Raw genomic sequence first — 24,507 nt, forward strand, 5'->3', positions numbered from 1 at the left:
AGACCAGTCCACTGTGGACTAGACCCAGAACCAGCAGAGACCAGTCCACTGTGGACTAGACCGAGATCCAGCAGAGACCAGTCCAGCTTTTAGTCAGTTTGCATCTTTTTGTGATCGTTTTGCATCCATTATTTGGTCATTTTGTTTCTCCTTGTAGTAGTTTTGAGAATATTGTTTTCCCTTCTGGTCATTTTGTGGTGGTTTTACATCTATTTCTAGTAATTTTGCATCTCTCTGTGGTGGTTTTGCGTCTCTTTTCAGTTGTTTTTACGTGTCTTTGTGATTGCTTTGCAATGTATTTCTTGTCACTTTTGCGTATTCCTTTTTGATTGTGATTCTTTGTGTCCATGTTTTTGGTCACTTTTGGCCTATATCCTATATTCTGTAATATATATATACATATATAAGTAATTCAGCATCTTGTTGTGGTCGTTTTGCATCCGTGTAGTCATTGTGATAGTTTTGTGAGTGTTTTTAAAGTGCCATTATATAAACGTCCCCTGGCCCTCGGGTCCCTCGGCCTTTCCCCCTGTTCACTAATCCATTCATGAGCTGGTCAGACTGTTAGAAGCTGCTGCAGTAAAATGAGGTTTCCTAAAGGGAATACTTTAAAAACACTACCGCTTTTTCCCACAGGTGGCGCCAAAATGAACCCAAAATGAAATTCCCTCACAGCATCTTTAAACTGTATAGAGAGCACCGTTTATCTCAGCTCACGTGTTCTCTTCCTGTTTCGTTTGGGACGCGAGCTTGTCAGAATATTTACAATATTCCGAATATAAATGGATTATTAATATGCAAACACATGATGCACTCATCCTCTCTCTGAATCTCTAGCTCCCCTCTGTGTAAACCCTCCCAGTCCCAATCTGCCTCCTCCTGTTATGTAACTGTAGGACGTCAAGCTGGTTGCCAGGTTGGCACTGAATCTGCATGTGTGTGTGTGTGTGTGTGTGTGTATGTGTGTGTGTGTGTGTTAGTACTACACTAGTATTGCTGATGTCATAGGCACTTTTCCACCGCTGCTGACTGTTTCTGTCAGATGAACGACACACAAGCTGGAGTCGTTTACGGAGGAAAATAAAATACATTCCCGGCTGCAAAATCCCCAAAAAAGAAATGTTAAATGCCAAAGAATCCTCAAAATTTCATGGGAATTTTGTTCTTAAATTGTTGAGACACGCTTTTTATCAAAATGGGGTTGCACAGTGGCGCTAGTGGCTATCGCCGTTACCTCATGATACCTGGAGTTTGCATGTTCTCTCTTCCCTCCGGGTGATCCGGGTTCCTCCCACAGTCCAAAGACATGCAGCTCAGGTTCACTGGACTCTAAATTGCCCGTAGGTGTGAGTGTGCATGGTTGTCAGTCTCTACATGAGCCCTGATGTCAGCTGGGATCGGCTCCAGCGCCCCTGAACAGGGCAAGCGCTCCGGATAACGGAATGAATTGCATCCAAATCTGTTGGATCTAGCTTTCCGTCAGGCGTACTTACTTCCCCTCGGAGCCGTAGCTGTTCATGCTGTCCTCGATGGACTCGTGGCTCGCCTGCCGGACGGTCCGGCTCGGCATCTCCACGGCCAGACCCGTCTCCGTGCTCCTCTGGATGCTTCCCTTCAGCTTCCGGCCCTCGGTGTCCACTGAGGGGGAAACCAGACACACAGTCAGGCTGCCGGCTTCTCATCCAGCAAAGAAAAGGAAACAACTGCTTGTAAAACATTGAAAAAGAATCTTTCAGCTTTGCGTATGAACTGATCATTTGAAGCCGTGCATGTGTTTGTCCCGCTGTGGCCTCGGAAGAAAGAAGCGACCACGGTGACGGGAAATCATTTGATCGAGGCCAAGGACGAAAAGCAGCCGTTTCCTCCTCGAGCGGAGACAAACGTCTGGTTGCAAAAGAGACCACAAAATCGATGCACGGCATTAATGGGACCGATCTCTGGCTGCAAGGTGCCCTGTGTGTGCGTGTGTGTGTGTGTGTGTGTGTGTGTGTGTGTGTGTGTGTGTGTGTGTGTTCATGGAGGTTGAGTTTATAATGAAGTTCTCCAGTACGAGGTCTTTGACCTTGTTTTCAGGGCAGGACGGGAGAGTTGTTGCCTTTAATAGTGAGGACAGAGACGCACACACACACACACACACACACACACACACACACACACAAACTCTATTTCGGTAAAATGGTAATGCAATCCGTCTCTTAATGGAGCTTTGTGCGTTCTTCTTGCTGAATAAATGCATTAAAATCCACCGAATGAGTGGATTAAAGGTAAAATATAATAAATAAAATAAAATGCATGTATTCGTGCCCCTCCTCCTCCTCCGTAGACGTTTTGTGATCCCGCGCTACATCCACTGATCAAATCCAGACGATGTCTTACTCTCTCTTTCTCTTTCTCTTCAATCACTTAACAGAGAGAACAATGCTTTAGGAAGTCACACACACACACACACACACACACACACACACCAGCGCAGTGGCATGAAGTTAGTTCTGCAGTTATTAAAGGGCGACCTAGAACGGTGCTATTTCTATCGTTCACGTGGGACGGGGTGTTGGCAGATTTGGGTTACTGCTGCTGCACCGGTTCCGTGTGATTCCCAGTGTGAGTGTGTGAGCCGGAGCAGCAGCGCCGGCACACGGCGGTCCGGCCCGGGGTCGAGTGGGAGGCCTGTTCGTGGAGGACGCACACATGAAATGCAACCACGTGACTGAGCAACAGTCAGAGAAAAGACGTAGCATTTAATATTCGTTCACACCAACAGCGTTGCAGGTTTTTCGTGTGACTAGATTACATTCATCGATGCCCAGACGCGAATTGATGCGAAAAACAGGAATTCCTGCCGGGTGGCGGCAACGGCGCGGAGCTAATTTTTCGCACGTGTTGAAAAATGTAAACTTGCGCTATGGCTACGGATAATATTATGACCCCAGGCACGAGGGCGTCTGATGGTCCGACGTTTGTGGGACTTCCTCAGTAAGTATGAAGCAGAAATAGTGGTGGATGGAGGAAATGATAACTTATTTCATGGAGATAAGCCACGCCCCCTCTCCGGTGCATCTAGCGTGAATGAAGCGAATAAACCACAAATAGTCCGGCGAGTAAAGTGACACGAAAATTCACAATGCTTTTGGTTTTGTGAAACCTACACAGCAAAATCGGTAGTATTACATAGTGTTAATTTTCCAGTGTAAAATATTTTGAGTTGGTCAGTGTTGTTTTGGGTATTAATTGAGCATTTGCAGTGTTGAAATAGCTCTGGGGGCGGGGTTGTTTCGGTGAGTTAACGCAATGTACTCCTGACTGAGTTATCTACACATCCGGTTATTTCGCGGTCTTTTTTTGAACTGGCCGCCCGGCGTTTCTGAGATTGGGGTGAGACACGGAGAAAAGCTGAGGTCGTGATCTCCGCAATAGAACATCTTTGATGTGACGTGTCGAGTCTTGGCCAATCAGCGTTAAGATGTCTACAGCGGCTTTATTTCCCTCCAACTTGTTTTTAACGGAAGCTAGTCAGCTTGCTATCACGTTAGCTAACGTGTTTGGGTTGTGTATTGTCGTTAAAGTTACTTTTTGTTCCGTTACAGTTCAGACTTGCTTAACGTGATGAAACATGCCGTAACCCCCCGGTCTGGTTCAGTTCACGCAGTCACTCGTTAACGGCGTTGGGCTGAGCCAACAACGTGATTTCGTGGCGGTAAAAGCAGACGTGAAAGGAGCAGTACAGCTTCCCACTGTCTCAGTATTTCATGAACATTGATAAACAGCTAAAAGCAGCCTCTGTTCCAAGGAGATCAATTACAGTAAAAAGGGCTCACATGCCCTCTTTTCACACTTAATAATATAATATAATAATAATCACACCGTTTTCACCCCTTAAGAGTTTGCAGGTATGACTTTGAGTGTTAGATATTAACACTTTTAGTGAAAGGAAACAACACAATTAAGTGTTAAAAATACACTTTCATGTGTCACAAGACAACACTGTGAGTGTTAGATATTTAACACTATGAAAGAGTTAAAATATTAACACTATCCAAAGTGTAAATTTAACTCTGAACCCGAGTGGATTATATAAACACTGGGATAGTGTTGATTTGAACTCTATGCAAGTTAATTTCACACTTCCGATTTTGCTGTTCTATTGGTTTAGTGAAACCTAGCTATGTTGTTACTGTAAGCCTAACCTTGATGTTTTTCCTAAACCTAACTGAGTTGTTTTGTGTCCTAAACCTATCTTTCATTTCAACGTCATTCCGTCCCGGTAAAAGATGGTATTTCACGCACTGCCGTGAGACTGTGTGTGTATTCATGAATGCATTCTACAGCAGTGACAGTTTCCTTCACCTAGAGCGGTCATTCACATTGATTCACTCTGAGCTTTAAAGTGACACAAGCCTCAAACTCTGCAGATTACAAGCAATCAAAATTGGGTCAGGATGCACTTTTATTAATGCTTGTGAGACCCGGCGAGCAACAATAACAACAACCACAAAAAGAGGTTTACCTCTTGACCCCGCGTCTGGATTTACAGGCAACCAAATCTGCTTTCCTCATCAGCATCGAGTCACAGACTTCTTATGAAACATTAAATTCTTTCTGCGAAACTCAGTGGAGCCGCAGAACAACTCGGACGTATTGAAACTGGTCGAGACGTCAGAGGTTAAAATCTCCATCACGCTGGAAGAAGAATTATCAGTTCAAAGTCTGCACAGTTACCACGCCGAGGCTCACATGTCACATGTTTCTTTGACTTTAAAAAAGAGAAGAGGAATAAAAATATTAACGCTGCAATACACCAAACATCCAGAGGGGGCGACAGAGGAGAAGAGACGCACTTCACCGCCCCACAAGGACATTTGTTTTGGGCTGAAAGCCATTTTATTGAATATAATACAATGTTCTCAGAGTAATGCAATAGGTTAAAATATTTACTTTTTTAAACGTATAATCGAACAAGATAATAATATAATCAACTCTCAATATATTTGTACCCAATAAATTCATAACTCAATCTAGGAGAAAATGTGCTTTCCCTCAAAATGTAATGACATTTAAATAACATTGAAAACAAATTACAAGGTGATATAAAAAAATAAACATCATTTTTTCTGATGTTTCAGATGTTTTTTAAGAGAAATCTTAAAATACCGACAATGAAATGTTGATTTTGTTGGAAAAGTTGTCAGATCAGGTTGGCGTGTGTTCTTCTTCTTCGTTTGTTTTAAATCCCTGATATGACCTGCTTTTTATCTGTTTTTATTTATTTATTTTCACTATTTGTTTTATTGTGTTTTTTACTGTTTTTTTTTTAACTGTACAGCACTTCGTGACCTCTTTCTCTGTCTTTATGAATACAATGATTATTCATTATTATATTATATGCATACATATAGTGAGTGTGAAACACATCTACCCTAATAGTGCCCATAATGTGTCCCATAATGCAACGCTGGAAATGTTCGTCTCTGACGATGAAATATATGATGACGATTGACGAGCATTCATAAATCCCATCGTACACGAATGTGAGTGTGTGTGAGTGTGTGTGTGTGTAACCTGCTATCACCTCTGGTCACCGGTGGCGTATGGAGGCGGACTGTAGTTACATAATTAATGCAGCAGGTGGGTAATGGCTGCAGACACATCAGCCGCTCTGCTCGGCGGCGGCGGCCCTTTCATGCCGCAGAGAGGAGATCTCCTCAGTTCAGTTCAATCCAACTCAACGCGCTTCATGTGCAGCGGAGAGAAAGGCAATCTCAGCAGGCAATCAGGGGAAAAAGATTCAAATCTAGAAGGCTGACACTTTTTCTTATTTACAACATTTCTAACGTGATTCACTTCCTTTCCCTACGCGACGCGTTCCTGTTCTTCTCCGCCCGTCTGCACCTTTGCATCTCATTCTATCGGCATCTCGTATTCTCCGCTCTGCCAGTCGGGAATTAGCCAAAAAATATTGTGAGAAAACTGAGCTGCTCATGTTAGACTAAGGATCACTGTTGCAGCTGTTTGATATGTTTTCTTTTAGGCAGGTAGAGCAGATGTTAGCCCTTAGACAAGGAACTGTCTGCTAACTTTAGCGACTAATTCAGGTTAAGAGACTAAAAGAAACGTTGCGGCCCGAGGGCACCTTAAAATGTTCTCATTTAAGACGGCTGACCTCAGTGCATCCTCATTAAATGGCTTGTATGATATCTTAAAAAATGATCAATCTTATTTTTTGTGCGCCTACAGCAACTTATGTTTAAGCGTCTTCAAACATGTATTCTCTCTCCTGACCACCAGAGAACGACTCCTCTGGTTGTATAGAAGTATATGCTTCATGTGTTAAAGCTGCATTCTCTCTCCTGACCACCAGGTGACTCCTCTGGTTGTATAGAAGTATATGCTTCATGTGTTAAAGCTGCATTCTCTTTCCTGAACACCAGGGGGCGACTCCTCTGGTTGTATAGAAGTCCATGCTTCATGTGTTAAAGCTGCATTCTCTCTCCTGACCACCAGGTGACTCCTCTGGTTGTATAGAAGTATATACTTCATATGCTAAAGCTGCATTATCTCTCCTGACCAAGGGGTGACTCCTCTGGTTGTATAGAAGTCCATGCTTCATGTGTTAAAGTTTTGGTTTTGGTGATTTTTTGAGGAATTAGCCTTGTTAAGTTATGTCACATCAGCCTTTAAATTGTGTTGAGAACCATTCATTACATTTAATACAGAGATATTTGTTGTAATCAAAGCATCTTTCAAACTATCAGGACCGGATACGTTTTCGACTGTATGAAAACGAGACAATCCCTCTGAGAGCCGTCCAGCCAGCTCCAGGTAAAGACATTGGAAACACGAATGTTTAAAGTGTTTAAAGCAGACAGATGTGAGCACAGCCAGCATCTGCTTGGAAAGCCAAGCCGGACCACTTCACCCCTCTGCGACCAGCTGCTGTTGTTTATCTGTCTCCAGATGTTCAGGACCTTAAGTCTGTCGGTCGCATGTATGAAAACCTGGTCGCTCAGTGTGTCAGCCGGGGATTGAGAAGCATGCTTGACCTGATTTCTCTCCTTCCTTTCCACACAGTGAGTCCTCTCAGTGGCCCGTAGAGGTCAAATACGTGCAGATCATTATTGCATTCCTTCTTGCGGCGTCGTTAAAATATGAAAACAGTTCAGTCGCGTGTGCTGATATAGAAAGAGAAACCCCACTCGGCTCTGAAATAGCACCTTCTGTTAGTGGCGACATGTTGGGGTTCACGGCGCTGTGATGGAGCACCAGAGGAAAAGTGTCTGATGCGACGCATAGAAGTTGTGATGAAGCGATCAGAGAGCCGGGACTCATTAGTGCGTCTCCCAGAGGAGAGATATTAATAAGCAGACGCTAAAATAGCTGCTCCCCGTTCAGCCGGCTGATCCGGCCAACTGACGACTGACGGAGACAGAAAAGGTGCGTCGCACTTTGTGGCCCACATGACTCAAAAACACTGAATATCTTCAACCAGCCTTGAGAAATGTGCAATATTCAAATAAGATAAATGTCTACAAACGTTTGGAGGTAAAAGTCAATGGTGATTTATTTAAATATCCATTGGAACTTGTTCTGGACAAGAATGCTTTTCAGTGGTTTTCTTGAGAGCTTTAATAAAAACCAAACTATTTTTAGGCCCTTTCCTCGAAAATGTCATACCCAAACTAAAAAGGGTGTATCTCTGCAACCACTAGAGCTATTTGAATAATGTTGGTGTTATAATAAAAGGTACACATGTGAGATGTTGTTCAGATGTGTAAATATCAGTCTATATGTTACTGGTTAAGAGTAAATGAAGATGACACACAGAAAAAAATGAAAAGGTTTCAGGTCCGTCTATAAAAAAATCACTTTCAGGATGATTATTTCTTTGAAATGATGCAGCTGTAAGGTCCAACTCTAACCCAAATCATAGCTCAATATGTGAACATTCTCTAACCCAAATCATAGCTCAATATGTGAACATTCTCTAACCCAAATCATAACTCAATATGTGAACATTCTCTAACCCAAATCATAGCTCAATATGTGAACATTCTCTAACCCAAATCATAGCTCAATATGTGAACATTCTCTAACCCAAATCATAGCTCAATATGTGAACATTCTCTAACCCAAATCATAGCTCAATATGTGAACATTCTCTAACCCAAATCATAACACAATATGTGAACATTCTCTAACCCAAATCATAGCTCAATATGTGAACATTCTCTAACCCAAATCATAGCTCAATATGTGAACATTCTCTAACCCAAATCATAGACAATTTGTGAACATTCTCTAACCCAAATCATAGACAATTTGTGAACATTCTCTAACCCAAATCATAGCTCAATATGTGAACATTCTCTCTGCAAAGGTTGACTTTGATGAAGTGAAGCAGAACAAAGTTAGAGAGGGTTTAGAACAGAGAACATTCAGGCGAGGACTCCAAAATGTGCATTTGGGCACATTTGGGCACATTTGAATTTGAGATCATCTTGGAGATGCATTTCCATCAGAGTGAGAGGTCTTTGAGGACTGTATGAACATGAACAGGCCTCTATAATATGTAATATAAATACCATTTGCTATGACATTTGTTAGAAGTGGGTGTTACACAGAGCCTGACGTCATACCAGGAAGTCATTCCCTGGTGATACTCGTCTTCTCCGGTCGTATTTTACTAATGAAATCAGCTGCGCAACAGATTTGGATTCCAAGACGGAAGAAGAGAAATCCCATAAACCTTTTGACTCCCCGGGACCATAAACACATCCTGATTTATGGGGTGTCTGGAGGACTACTTAAGCGATCAATGGCATTTTGAATCAATCAGCTCATGACTCACACTTGAGTCACATTAAGTTGTAGCTGCAGAGACGTGTGAAATGAAGCTGGATCTCTATCGCGGGTTGAGAAAGACGTGCAGCTTCACGACAGGAACGTCTTTTCTTCTGGATGTGGAGATATAACATTTCTACATTTATTACACACACACACACACACACACACAGCCAACGTTTAGTATCCAAACCTCCAGACGGCACTATAAATACACTCCACTTCTAACACGGCGACCCAACAATGTCAGCTCTCTGTCCTCGGGACGCCTTTTTATTTGAAACCCTCCATAAAGTTTAAAAGAATTCTCAACTTCTCAAACGTCTGAGGCTATATCGCCCGTCCCGTCCCGTCCCGTCCCGTCCCGTCCTGTACCTCCACGCTGAAGCACATCTCCTCTGGGTGATGTAGGGAAAGCAGATGAAACATCAGGATGCGCTTTAGCTTGACCTCATTTTGTCTTACCCAGTATGGAAGCCCATTTCAACCAGCAAAGGAAAGAAAAGAAAATTAAAATATTGCTGTGATAAAAACAATATTCCCATGGTACGTCATAATTATGAGATAGAAAGTCGAAATGATGAGATAGAAAGTCATAATTATGAGATAGAAATTCATAATTATGAGATAGAAAGTTGAAATTATGAGATAGAAAGTCATAATTATGAGATAGAAAGTTGAAATTATGAGATAGAAATTCATAATTATGAGATAGAAATTCATAATTATGAGATAGAAAGTCAAAATTATGATTATAGTAAGTGCGCAGGCGCTTCAGTGGTGCTGTTTTTTATTTAATTTTTCTAGCAGAAGTAGTTAGATTAAAATATATATATATATATATATATATATATATATATATGAATGAGCTTCCATATTGTTGGGTCGAACAGATCTTCCTGGGTTTTGAGGTACAGAAAAGTGCATTTCCTCCTGCTTAATATCAATGCACCTCATAGCTACTTCTCCTGCTTCTCATCTATTCGCTCACATTTCTTTCCCTCTCATTTCAGCAGCAACTCCTCCCTCCGTTCCTAGCATTATCTTCATCATCATCGTCATCATCGGCTGAGACCTCTAATCCGTCCTGTTCCTGAGTTAAAATTAAGCAACGCTCTGCTGGGAAGTGCTGCACGTCCGAACCCACGTGTGAATAAATGGTTAAATAAAATAAAATGGATGTACTGCAACACCCAGCCGAGTGGAAACGTCTCCGTCACCGTCGGCCCGTTCATCACAGAATATGAGGATCTGGCGAGAGCCGGTCGTCAGAGCAAGACGGAGGAGACAGAGGATCCCGGGAGGCGCCGAAGGAGTCGCGTTTATTTGAAGAATGACTTTCTCGCAGCCGATGACGAGCTGGAGGCCGCCGTTAGAAACCTCTCGGCGCCGCCAACGACGGGAAGAGCGGAGTAGGAGCTAATTACTTTATTGGTAGATAAGCATTTTGTTTTTAAACCTTTCTCCCCACTGGAACAGTCAGGGTTTGAATGCCTTGCTCAAGGACACACATGTTGGGATCGTTCCAGCTGGTTCATGGCCGATAATTAAACGGCAAAATATGGAATATTGTCAGCGTGTCGAGCAACATTCAGAGCATGAAACGGGCTTTTTGGTTCAATCTGTTGAAGCCATTGGTTCAGAACATCGAGGCCCAAATGCAGAAAACTTATTACGTTTTTGTCTGGTAGCCATGTCGGTCTTCCGACAGTCTATTATCCCCAAAAATCGGCTATTCTTTCAAAAATACACTCATAGCTTTATGCAAATTTACCACATCACCACTCGCGCATGAACCCAACCGACGAAAGCGACGAGCAGTATGCGGCACACTGGTGGGTCACGCATTCGCCAGCAGGAAACAGATCGGGGAAGAGTCGATGACATCACTGTGCATAATATTTAGCCACGCGTTTCTTTTTGGTTGCACGGATAATCCGTATATTGGGAGAAACGGGCTGTTGGACACCTCTTCCAGACTTGGGAGTTTCGGAAACAACGGCTCGTCCCAAATGTCCCGAAAATGTCATTAGTCTTGGCCGACGGCAGCGTGTCTTCCATCATACTGATGGTTTTACTCACACTGGGGTCCCTCACTAGAACCACAGAGGCGTGTCGACAGCCAGCAGCAGCGTTGCCCAACACCACATCCTCATAAATTGGGAAAAGCAGCTAAATGAGATTTTATAGTTTTTTTTTGTAGTGTTCCAACCTGAAACCTCTGAGTTCATCTGCTGAGGAGGAAGTGGGTCATGCAGTCGGTGTGTTTATCACAGAAAGTGTTGCCTTTGCAAATTGGATGGAGCGGACGCTTTCCATCGTCTCCACTTCGGCTGAACGGAGCGTCCCGATGACGAGAGAGTTATTGATCGGCTGGCCGGCTGCTGCCAATACTCTGCTTAACCCGTATGCATCCATGGCACGTTTCTGCCATACAATCCTTCATTCCTCATTGGTTCATTAACGAGCTTTTAACCTGCTGCACTGACTCGGACCTGCTGTGTGCTTTAGACACACACACACACACACACACACGCACACACACACACACACACACACACACACATTTGTAGTGCTCTTACATTTAATACAACATACATTTTGGTCCAATAACCCATTAAATGAGCTTTATACTATTATAACAGCCTGACCAGACCTGCAGGGAAAGCAAATACACACCCAGATACACTGAAGAGTAATCTAATCTTGATGAAATCCACTTTCTCAGCCCTTCCTCAGGAGTCTTCATCGGTCTCCCAAGGCCTATCAGTCCATATGAGAGCCTCTGGTGTGATTCAGCAAACCATCGGCACATACTGGCCTTACAAGTCAATATAAGTCAAGTGTTCATGTTTATGACACTATTCCACCATAAATATAAACATAAACCATAAATATGACTTGAAAATATAAATGTTCATATTGTTAGCATGAAGCTACACATTAGCACACAGCTTTGGAAACATTAGAATCCACTGAAACCCGCAAATCAAGCGAAGCATCGGCAAGTTGCCAACCACAGTGCAAGTTATTTCCATAAAAAAGAGTGAAATATGACTTATGGCTGACACAATATTACACGAGCTTGCTTGGTCTCTTTAGCTGCATTGGAGCGAGTCGCGTTCAAAGACCAGGAAAGAAGTTATGGCATTTTGAGTATCGATGGCTCGAAGATTTTGCACCAAATGAATTATTAAAAAAACTGAACTTTACTTAATCAAAGCCACACTTTGCAGAGATGCTGTTAACACATAGTGCAATTAAAATGAGAAAAAAAACATCCTGGAAGATTTGTATTTCTTTTTTCTTTCTTGTAGTATCATAAACCAATATACCATTAACACATATATGAACTTCTTAACCAGGGTTTTCTGTATATTATACCTTTTTAAATTATGAGAATAGACCTTGTGGTTGAGGAGATAATCAGTATTTAGTACGGGAATGCAAACCATCCTCCTGGGATTGGGACTGGACGGTTTCCCCGTGTTGCCGATGGAAGAACGAGTCACTTTAAAGGGGGAGGAGCCAATTATGTTGCCGCTTCCAACGAAATACATTTAACACGATCTTGGCTGAATCTTTGACCGAGAACACACACACACACACACACTTGTGTTAGCACGACGTAGCGCTCTGTCTTCCAGCTGGCGCTGTGTGGGCTCCTTGGTGCCAGAGTCTGTGTTGAGACTGCAGGGCGGAGGGTAACGGATAACTGTTTCCAAAAGGAAGAGAGAGCAAAGACTCTTCAAAATTAAAAGAAATTGCCTGAGCGAGGACTTTTGGAAATGGAAACGCTACTCTGAATACTAAACGACGACAAAGACGTGACGATGTGGGAGACGGGCTCCAGTAGAGACCCCTGTGTGTCAGGACGCCTCCAGAAATATATATTTTACAAGCAATAACCATTGCAAGTTCTTTTCAAAGTGAACTTCATTGATCCGCCCCCATCTTAGTGCTTTCATACACCCTGAAAGCCTAACAGCCCTTACGGTTTCTTAGCTGTGATTCGTGATGATTCACTGTGTTGGTCCAATGGACTCAGAGTCAGAGTCACTTTGTTAACAGGAGTGAGGCTCACACGTGGAACAGTCACAACAGATACACATCTGAGAGGGATGTAGGAAATCTGAAACATTTTGCACAATAAAAAGTCACTTTTTCAAAGAAATAAAGTTCAGAATTTCCTTCGTTGAGCCGTGCAAATGAAACTGCACAAGACATTGAAGCGCTTTATGATCGGAGTCTATCATAGTTTAAACTGCCGAGGTCCAGTGTGTGTGAGTTGGTGACATCTAACGCAAGGGCGTAGGTTTGCATTCGGTCCATAGGGACGAGTCGTGACCAAAGTTTGGGAAAGACACAATTGACCCCACCAATACGAAAAAAATATCTTGCACAAAATATTTGAAAACGTATTTGTATTATTATCTATACTATGTCCGTCGCCCAGAAGAGAGAAAAATAAACTTCATATGGGGATCAAACCTGCTACCTTGCAGTCTAAGGACAAACACCCTACCAGACTAGCCACAAACATTGTTAGAACTTTGGGTCCGCATAGTTTTGTCTAGTCTCATAGTCAACACATGACAGTATTTTTGTTCTCCTCTTTAGAAGAGTTTGATACTTATAAACAGGAAGATAGCAATACAATGTCAATAATGGTCTTTATTCTTGTTCTATAACTATAGTTGTTGTATATATAATATGACTATATACACAACTTTATAAGCTGTGATATCAAATAGCTTTTGCGGCTCCAGACACATTTTTGGGGTGGAAAAAGGGGGGTCCCTACCAATGCTGAGACCAAACCTACGCCCTTGATCTAACGAGCTGCTTGATGGCAACAAAATGAAACCTCTGCTAAGTGTGGAGCAGAACTACGAGACAACCAGTGTTGAGGGTAACGAGTTACAAAGTAACGGATTACAGCAACGATATTACTATTATAGGTAACGAAGTAAAGTAACGCATTACACTCAACATATTGGTAACTACACTACTTTACTAGACCTCAGTAACGCGCTTTCCTGCGTTACTCAAGACATTTTTACCAGTCCGAAAAGTTCTCTTTTAGTGGCGCGCGAGTCACACGACACTTCCTGTATGAACAGTAGCAACAAGCTGCTAGCTAGCGCTGCTGCTGCTACTGCCCGCGACCCCTCTGCCCAAGTCGGGTGTCGAGCCTGGTCCCGCTCCCTTCGGTGGTTTTCGGGGAGCTAGCGGAAGTTAGCGGGGAAGTGACGGAGCGCTAGCAGGAGCCCCAGCCGGCTACAGCGGGGAGCTAACAGGGACTCTGACCGAAGGTAGTAGCGGCTTGTAACCCGACGTTTACGGTAGATTGTTCATGCAGGAAGTGTCGTGTGACTCGCGCGATTATTATTAATGGAAATTATATTAATTAATAATAATAAATTCTTATTGAAAATTGAAAATAAAGTGATTAAAGGGCCATGATGTTTGTCCAGGTATCTTTGCAGTTAATTTGGACATTTGCTTAAAAAAATGGAAAGTAAAGTAACTAGAAGTGAAATTACTTTTCAAATGCAGTAACTAGTAAAGTAATCTAGTTACAATATTCAGAAGTAACTAGTAACGTGTAACTAGTTACTTTTTCTGAGTAACTACCCCAACACTGGAGACAACATGGATGACCCAATCAAGAGCCAGTGTTTGGTTTGTCCATTCTGGGCTACTGTAGAAAAAACATTCTTATTTTCGGATGATTTGTGCAAATAGATCTCTGGAAATGCAACATGCTGCTTCTTTCAGGTATCGACCGGGAAAAAAACAGTACCTAGTAGGATATTCAATGTCTACAATCATGTTAATATGTGACGAGTGGCGCCCAACAGGAGGGATTACAAATATATATATATATATATATATATATATATATATATATATATATATATATATATATATATACAGAGACGACGAGACGCCACGATTGAGAACGATAACAAAGTGAGGGAGTGCATCTTCAAACAGAGACGTCTCTCTTCTCATGAGCACAGCGAGCAGCTAACCAGATGCTAACTTCTAAAGTGCTGCGTGTGGAGCAAAGTGCCTCTTTTACTGCTCGCCCCTCGGCTCAGGCGCTGCAGCCTCATCCTCTCCATGAAGAGACCCTGCGTCCTCACATCCCCTTAATTAACCGACCGGAGCGGAGGGAGTGTTGTCTGCAGCATGCAGCGGCACCAGAGACCCTGGAGCCCCACTGCAGGCGTTAATGCACTTTTATACATCACCATAACACGGAACATTAAATGAAGAGCCGATGCGCACGTTCACGTTGGATTATTCAGCGACACGGCAAAAGAAAACATCAATAATGACTGCATTATATTTATGAAAGAGACCTGATGGTTACGCAAACTCTATTTCATTAAAGCTTCTCTCTAATTCCAACGTCAACTTATCAGCATTCCACCAAAGAGGGTTGGTGCTGTTGAGGCTTCGTTGCTCTGCGATGAAACAGAGATTAAACACGTTCAAGTTGAGGGATGTCGCTCTCTTTGATCTGGCAGCACTGCACCAGTGAAACAAAAAGCCTGCGTCTCAAATGCGAGTCTTTGAGGCTGTCACGGCTTTGAGCACGAATTAGTGCATCAAAAAGTGTGAGAAACTCAGATTTCATACCAATAAGTGTCTCTCTCCTGACCACCAGGGGGTGACTCCTCTGGTTGTATAGAAGTCTATGCTTCATGTGTTAAAGCTGCATTATCTCTCCTGACAACCAGGGGGCGACTCCTCTGGTTGTATAGAAGTCTATGCTTCATGTGTTAAAGCTGCATTATCTCTCCTGACCACCAGGGAGCGACTCCTCTGGTTGTATAAGTCTATGCTTCATGTGTTAATGCTGCATTCTCTCTCCTGACCACCAGGTGACTCCTCTGGTTGTATAGAAGTATATGCTTCATGTGTTAAAGCTGCATTCTCTCTCCTAACCACCAGGTGACTCCTCTGGTTGTATAGAAGTATATGCTTCATGTGTAAAAGCTGCATTCTCTTTCCTGGCCACCAGGGGGCGACTCCTCTGGTTGTATAGAAGTCTATATAAATGACTCTACTTCTCTTGATGTATTCCCTCAGTAAACATTGTAAACATGAGTTTATGTCTCAATCTCTAGTTTCAAGTCTTCTTCAGTACGGCATGATGTCACTCCTCAGATATGATAACTTTTGCTTATTGGTTTGCGAGACATTCCCGTATCTCAGCGTTCACGTTGGTGAACACAAACGTCACGGCAACCGATAAAAATGCCGAAGCAACAGATATAAAACCCAAGACGCCATAATCAATGTATTTTTCCATCAAGTTTTAGCAAATTTTTGAGTGTGAGAAGCAGAACAAAGCAGAGAGACAAGTGTAGTGAAGGAGAAGGGGAAGCAAATAAGTACATTTATTAGTTTTTTTTTCAAGTTATATTTTTGATTTGGTTGAAAACAGACATTTTAATTAAATTTGAAGTAAAAAAATGTAATTCATACAAAATAGAATTATTATTTATTATAAAGAAAAATGTTTCACTTTGGTACAACTTATTTTTTTTATTTGGAAAAACCTAATATATTTTATTATGTGAAAGCGAAGATTTTACTTTAAACTAAAGTATTTGAAACACTCTAATTTTAGTAAATTTATTAGTTTTTCTCAAATCATATTTTTAAAATGGTTGAAACCTAAACTTTTGATTTAATATAAATCTAAATATTACTTTTGAAAGACAAACAATTACATTCACACTAAGTAAAATAATGAATTATAAGGACCATAAGAGGCGACGAGAGGTGGAGACCGAAGAGGAAAGGTGCAGGCGGATGAAAAGACGAGCGACACGGGGAGAGCAGCCAGAGAAGGGTAGTGGAGAGGAAAGAGAAAAAGGGGAGATGGGAAACGTAAGAACGGAAGGCAGGGAAGTTAACAAAGGCGTGAAGAAGACGAGGAGCGGAAGACACTAAATAGAGGCGGAGGAAGAAGAGACGAAAATGAATATGTCTATTTCATTGCAGACGGACTCGTATCTCCACTCTTTGCAGGAAGCGAGGCTTCGACCTGCCGGGAGGCGGCTGTCAAAGCTGGGCAGATCAAAAGAGATCTCCTCTCTGTGATTGTGCTGTTGTCGCCACACAAAGCGCGGCTGTTAACCGGCGTTAAGAAGGAAGTGCGCTCTGGTTGGTGACGTGAGGGCGGGTTCGAGGAGCTCGTCTCCTTGGGGCTTTGTCTCCGTCTCTTCCTGCTGAACCTCTCTGGGTCTCTGTGAGTCCTCGTCATGTAAAACTACTCTGCTGTCAATGTTGTGTAGCTACTAGTGTCTGTCCGGTCCACCATATATTTGGATTTCGGGAAGTGGATGTAGTAGTTTTTGACATCACCCACTGGTTTGTGGACTGCTGTTTTGAAACCTTGAGTTCGGCATTTTGGCCGTCGCCATCTTGGATTTTGTCAGTCGCCATCTTTTTGACGACAGCATTTTTTGTGCAAGTGTACGAAAGTAACCATAGTTAGAGCGACGTAGAGACGTTGTATACGTCTCTGGTAGCGACCTGTCAATCACCATGTAGCCCCGCCCCTAAAGCGTCCCCTGCTTTATGGTCTGTTTGACTCTAAATGACCATAATCTACTAAATGAACATCATGCTGTATTGAAGAAGACTTGAAACTAGAGATTGAGACATAAACTCATGTTTACAATGTTTACTGAGGGAATACATTAAGAGAAGTAGAGTCACTTATATAGACTTCTATACAACCAGAGGAGTTGCCCCCTGGTGGTCAGAGAGAGAATGCAGCTTTAACACATGAAGCATAGACTTCTATACAACCAGAGGAGTCGCCCCCTGGTGGTCAGGAGAGAGAATGCAGCTTTAACACATGAAGCATAGACTTCTATACAACCAGAGGAGTCGCCCCCTGGTGGTCAGGAGAGAGAATGCAGCTTTAACACATGAAGCATAGACTTCTATACAACCAGAGGAGTCGCCCCCTGGTGGTCAGGAGAGAGAATGCAGCTTTAACACATGAAGCATAGACTTCTATACAACCAGAGGAGTCTCCCCCTGGTGGTCAGGAGAGAGAATGCAGCTTTAACACATGAAGCATATACTTCTATACAACCAGAGGAGTCTCCCCCTGGTGGTCAGGAGAGAGAATGCAGCTTTAACACATGAAGCATATACTTCTATACAACCAGAGGAGTCGCCCCCTGGTGGTCAGGAGAGAGAATGCAGCTTTAACACATGAAGCATAGACTTCTATACAACCAGAGGAGTCGCCCCCTGGTGGTCAGGAGAGAGAATGCAGCCTGTGTGCACCACTATACGCGTCTTCATCTTGGCATGAAGCTGCACTGAACCAACAACCAGAACTCAACACCTGCAGCCTTCACCTCCTCGCTCTCTGAAGAGGAGACCTCGTTTGCTGGCAGTCCGCTTCGTACTCCCGACTTTTCTGGGTCATCTCTCTAACTCAGAGGCTCACCAGGGACCTTGCTCCTCTATAACTCACATCTGTGACATCGGCTCCATGCATCTTCCTGCCTTCATCTTTTGGCGCCACACATTAATGCAGCCACATCTGCAGAACTCCTGCGGGCAGAAATCCTTTTCGGGCATGTTTTTCATTAAAGGCACGACTTTGATTTATAAGATTTACTTAAACTTAGAAGCCTTTTTGTGTGTGTCTGTGTGTGTGTGTGTGTGTGTGTGTGTGTGTGTGTCCTTTGTCTCTCTCTCTCTTTATCCTCCATGTGACTTGACAGCAGGGATGAAGAATGTGAGTGATGATGCAATGAAGGGGAGGAGGGAGGGAGGAGGAAATGATTGAGGGAAGGAACAAGACGTGGGAGAGATAAAAGACAAGGGTAACGAGCATTTTAATGCCTCAGTTCTCACCTCCTCCCTTTCACCTCTCTTCTTTTCACATCCTAGCTTCCTCTCCTCATCATCCTCTCCTTGTTGCCTCCCTCCACCACCCATCACTCCCAGTCCTCTCTATTTTCTGTCCTCTCATCCTGATTCTTTCCTCCTCTGATGATCGTACTTCACACTCTCTTTCGTGAGTTTGAGAAAAAAACTGGACTTCTTCTGGGACATTTTCTCTCTTATCTGTATCACACACACACACACACACACACACACACACACACACACACACACACACACACACACACACACACACACAAACACACACAGATATATAAACACTAAACAGCTCAGTACCTTGAGCCTAAATGTGATGCTACATTCTAATCTTTACAGTAAACCCACGCTTCTGTCCTGAGTCGGCTGCTTCAGGAAGTGAGGAGCTGGAAAGAAGCAGAGAACACAGCAGCACCAGTGATGAAGACTCCAGGAGTCTTCATCAGCAGCAGCTCGCTCTGCTTCTAGATTAGAGATTTGTTTTTCCACACCTGATTAATGGGAAGATCAGAAAGAACAAGAGGGAACATAAATCCTCCCTGAAACACTTTTTGCATTTCTGTGCCGTTATGAATAAAATGGTAAAGAATTGAGGACGTCACCGTAGACGGTGAGGCAGATGGACGTTGGTTCATATCAAACAGGGGACGAGTCAGACCTCTTGCTTTGCTTCTTCTTCATGTTTCACAATTAAAATGGAGAATCAGATCAGCTGTCAGTCACCAAGAGTTGTGAAATCTGACACCTGAGCTGCTCGATTACACATGAGGACCGTGTGTGTGTGTGTGTGTGTGTGTGTGTGTGTGTGTGTGTGTGTGTGTGTGTGTGTGTGTGTGTGTGCGTGCATGTGCGTGTGCGTGACTGTGTGCGTGACTGTGTGTGTGTGTGTGTGTGCGTCTGTGTGCGTTTGTGTGTGTGTGTGTGTCTCTGTGTGTGTCTGTGTGTGTCTGTCTGTGTGCGTGACTGTGTGTGTGTCTGTGTGTGTGTGTGTGCGTCTGTGTGTGTCTGTGTGTGTCTGTGTGTGTGTGTGTGCGTGTGTCTGTGTGTGTGTCTCTGTGTGTGTCTGTGTGTGTGTGTCTGTCTGTGCGTGTGTGTGTGTGCGTGTGTGTGTGCGTGACTGTGTGTGTCTGTGCGTCTGTGTGTGTGTGTGTCTGTGTGTGTGTGCGTTCATGTGTGTGTGCGTCTCTGTGTGCGTGTGTGTGTGTGCGTGTGTGTGCGTGCATGTGTGTGTGTGTGCATGTGTGCATGTGCGTATGTGTGTGCGTGTGTGTGTGCGTGCGTGTGTGTGTGTGCGTGTGTGTGTGCATGTGTGTGTGTGCATGTGTGTGTGCATGTGTGTGTGTGTGTGTGTGTGCATGTGTGTGTGTGCATGTGTGTGTGTGTGTGTGTGCATGTGTGTGTGTGCATGTGTGTGTGTGCATGTGTGTGTTCTGCCTGCTGATCGTCTGCAGAGATGTGAGAACAGAGAGCAGCGTTTCTCTGTAATTGAGGTCACAGAGAGACGTGAGCAGGAGATGTGATTCATGTTTTATTTGTTCTGCGAGGAGACGACGCTGAAGACTGTGTTTCTGTCGTCGGCTGTGTATTGATTGTGTTTTCTAGTTGAATTATTAATTAATATTTGTTGTCGCTTCGCTTAGTGAGTCTGCAAGTGAACCTTTTTTAGTTTGGGGATGGCATTTTCGAGCAGAGGCCTTATGCCGTGTTCGCGACGCGAATTTGCGGCGCCGCGTCCACCGCGGAAGTTTACTCGCGCGAGTAGAAAGAGGGCGTTCACACCAAACGCGAATTCGCGGCGCGACCAAAGGGGCGTGGCTTAGCTCTGTTGCTTGCCTCTGTGAGAGACAAGCGACGAAGCTTTCATTTCCGCTATCGACCATGGAATGAATAACCACTAGTTCTACTTTATATTTGTTGTGGAAGTCCCAAACATGTCGGAACATGAAACACCCTCGTATTTGGGTTCATGACATCATCCGTAGCCGCACACAGCTCGGTGAATTTCGGTGAACAGCGTCTCGCGTATCTCCATAAAACGATACCGATTATGCCATCCACCATGGAAATAACCACCAGTTCTGCTTCATACTTGTTGTGTAAACTCCACATATGTCGGAACATCAAACTCCATGGTGTCTGGGTTCATAATATTATCCGTAGTCCCACAACAGCGTCTCTCGTTGTTCTGCTTCACACTGGATTGCATTGGATTACATGCACTTTTCGTGGTATGTCCACAAATAACAGAACAATGTAAATATGGTGATAAAGGCTATGAGAGATGCTTTATTATAACGTCACATGTTCAGGTCTTCTAGATCAGCCGCTGAACGCGGAACAGCAGCCGCTTGTTCTTCTTCATCACTTCACTTGATGCTCAGTGAACGAGACAAACTGAAGTGATCGAGTGAAACCAAGAGAGAGAAAGGCGTGGAAATAAAGGAGAGAGAGAGAGAGAGAGACAGAGAGAGAGAGAGAGAGAGAGAGAGAGAGAGAGGGAAAGTGATTGAAAGGCGATTTAAGGCGGAAAGACAGAGTTAACCTGCAAACAGGATTTTTAGGACCGCGGAGTGAAAAGGGAGAGAGAGGGAGGGAAAGCTGGATGGAGAGACGCTGAGAGAGAGAAAAATGGAGAGAGAGAGAAAGAGAGAGAGAGAATTAACCTGCAATCAGGCCTCTATTTAGCTGCAGTCAGCCACAATCAGCTGCCATATTAGCATTTAATTAGACTGAGAGCCACAAACCACAGCCTGCCGCTCCGCTCTGATTACCACACACACTGCTTCCATGTGTGTGTGTGTGTGTGTGTGTGTGTCTAGAGACTTGTGTAGGTTCATGTGAACCCAGAAAATGTGTGTGTGCCTATAGTAAGACCTATATCTGGGAATGAATGAGTGCTCATCCAGGTGTGTGTGTGTTTGAGTGTTACGTACACTCTGATGTCCGAGCGTGTGTGTGTGTGTGTGTGTGTGTGTGTGTGTGTGTGTGTGTGTGTGTGTGTGTGTGTGTGTGCGGCTGAGCGACGTCCGGAGGAACCAGAGAGCGCCGGCAGGTTGAAATCTGTCTTCATAGTGTAAAGAAAATGATCGTGCACCTTCATGCAGGTGATGTTCCCAGCATGCAGCTCTTCTTCAGGCCGGTTAGCGTCGGTAAATACACACACACACACACACACACACACACACACACACACGAAAATGAGCCGCCCCTCTCTTTGGCGCTTTGGTTATTTTCAAGTGTTTTGATTGAAAATGAGTGTGATTCACTGAGTAAATAAATCTGTGAGCAGAACATTTTTGGACCAGCTGTTCCAACAAGGTCTCTCTCTCTCTCTCTCTCTCTCTCTCTCTCTCTCTCTCTCTCTCTCTCTCTCTCTCTCTCTCCCTCTCTCTCTCTCTCTCTCTCTCTCTCTCTCTCTCTCTCGTGTGCTTTTAATGTCCTTATTGTGGAAATGTTGGCGATGCAGATTTCTGTCTCTGTAGCCGTCAGGGGGCAACACAGTGCTGCCTTCAGGGTCCTGTTAAACCCAGTACTTCTGTACGCTGGAATAATACTTTGATTTAACACAATTTAGAATAGATATTAGAATGATGTCACTTTTGTAATTTGAAAGACAAACTGATAATAACGTAAAACACACGTTTTATGTGTTTATAGACTTCTATACAACCAGAGGAGTCGCCCCCTGGTGTTCAGGAGAGAGAATGCAGCTTTAACACATGACGCATATACTTCTATACAACCAGAGGAGTCGCCCCCTGGTGTTCAGAAGAGAGAATGCAGCTTTAACACATGACGCATAGACTTCTATACAACCAGAGGAGTCTCCCCCTGGTGGTCAGGAGAGAGAATGCAGCTTCAACACATGACGCATAGACTTCTATACAACCAGAGGAGTCGCCCCCTGGTGGTCAGGAGAGAGAATTCAGCTTCAACACATGACGCATAGACTTCTATACAACCAGAGGAGTCGCCCCCTGGTGGTCAGGAGAGAGAATGCAGCTTTAACACATGACGCATAGACTTCTATACAACCAGAGGAGTCGCCCCCTGGTGGTCAGGAGAGAGAATTCAGCTTCAACACATGACGCATAGACTTCTATACAACCAGAGGAGTCGCCCCCTGGTGGTCAGGAGAGAGAATGCAGCTTTAACACATGACGCATAGACTTCTATACAACCAGAGGAGTCGCCCCCTGGTGGTCAGGAGAGAGAATTCAGCTTCAACACATGACGCATAGACTTCTATACAACCAGAGGAGTCGCCCCCTGGTGGTCAGGAGAGAGAATTCAGCTTCAACACATGACGCATAGACTTCTATACAACCAGAGGAGTGTTCAAAACCGTCGAGCCAAAACTAAGCACCGCCCAACTTGTTTGATCAGCTGACAGCTGCGTTTACAGACTCCTCATCTCTGATTGGTCGTTTGTCTTCCAAAAGCCAATAGAGGCTCTGATTTGTTTTCACAGATTATCACCTTGTGTACTGCTGTCGGGATGAAGTGACAGTTTGAGCAAATATGAACAACAATGTTATTTAAAGTTACCAGCTGTAGCTTTAAAACCTGAAGACACACATTCCTATAACACCTGGTATTGTTCCAAAGGTCCTTCTTTATAAACATGCAGCAAACTTTTCTCTTTTACTTTAATCGCTATGGGAAAGACAATCCAGTACTGCAGTTTTTCTCCCCCAGACAGGATTAGTGTGGCAGGAAATCCGCAGTAATGTAATGTAACATTAAAACCAGTTCAGAGCAAAAGGAAATTACATCATCTGATGCACCGGATTTGAGGAAAAAGTTGATCCTACCGGCAATCTCATCATAGAGAACCTGACATAACCACATAGGTGCACACACACACACACACACACACACACACACACACGCACACACACACACACACACACACACACACACACACACACACACACATCTTAGTCGAAGCTTTCTTTCGTTGTAACTGACTTACCTGATTAAAAGCACTGATTCTGACCAGAAATACAACAAATCTGTGTTATTTTTAATAATCTCAAAGCTGAATTGGATGATGCTTCTGAAATATATGAAATAACGCACAGATTGAATTCAATAACCAACCCGGGGTTGAAATCTGACGGAGAGCTAGCAACGTTAGCTTTGTGCCGTTAGCCGGTGGGCGGCAGTCTGTCAACCGAGCAGAAGTTGAAATAAAAGGACGATCATGAATCCCCTCATCATATTTAACTGTGTTTTTTAATGATAAATATAACAAAGCAAAAGAACAAAATTAACAACTTCAGGTCAGTTGAAATGATTTTTTGGGGACGTGTGAATGAAATTAGTCTGGAATCCATCTTTTAAAAGGGACTAAACTCACTCAATGGCTTTAGTTTGGACAGATAACATCAAGTTATGCAAATTAACCGACAAAAATGTTGATTTTCTAAAAAGGAAACCGATTAGTTGTTTCATCTTATTTCCTCTTTTGTAAAGTGACTCTTGCTCTAATAAAGCAGACGTATGTTTCATCTGATCACTCTATTGATCGCTACAGCCCAACAGCATTATTGATGATCATAAACAAATCACTTCCTGTCTGCAGAAACTTGTTTCCCACTAAATGTCAGAAAAAAAGAAAAAAAAATCCCCGATTTTTTTTGCATCGGGTCCAACGTTTAAGTTCAATAAGTAACATAAGTAAAAATGTGAATTCACATGTCAAAAACCAGAATGAAGACAAAAGTAAAAAACAAC

At 43.4% G+C, this 24,507-nt stretch overlaps 1 protein-coding gene across 1 annotated transcript in view; it reads right to left on the minus strand.

Annotated features, from left to right (window-relative positions):
• The window catches only part of rims4 (regulating synaptic membrane exocytosis 4), a gene marked incomplete at its 3' end in the record, with an annotated part of 44,148 nt that overhangs the window by 19,339 nt on the left and 302 nt on the right, over positions 1–24,507 (minus strand). Inside the window, exon 2 of the mRNA XM_079218345.1 lies at positions 1,494–1,638. Coding sequence (XP_079074471.1) covers positions 1,494–1,638 — 145 coding nt within the window. The remainder of the gene's footprint in view (positions 1–1,493; positions 1,639–24,507) is intronic.

Source organism: Taurulus bubalis (assembly GCF_910589615.1).
Source record: "Taurulus bubalis genome assembly, chromosome: 5".
NCBI lineage: Eukaryota > Metazoa > Chordata > Actinopteri > Perciformes > Cottidae > Taurulus > Taurulus bubalis.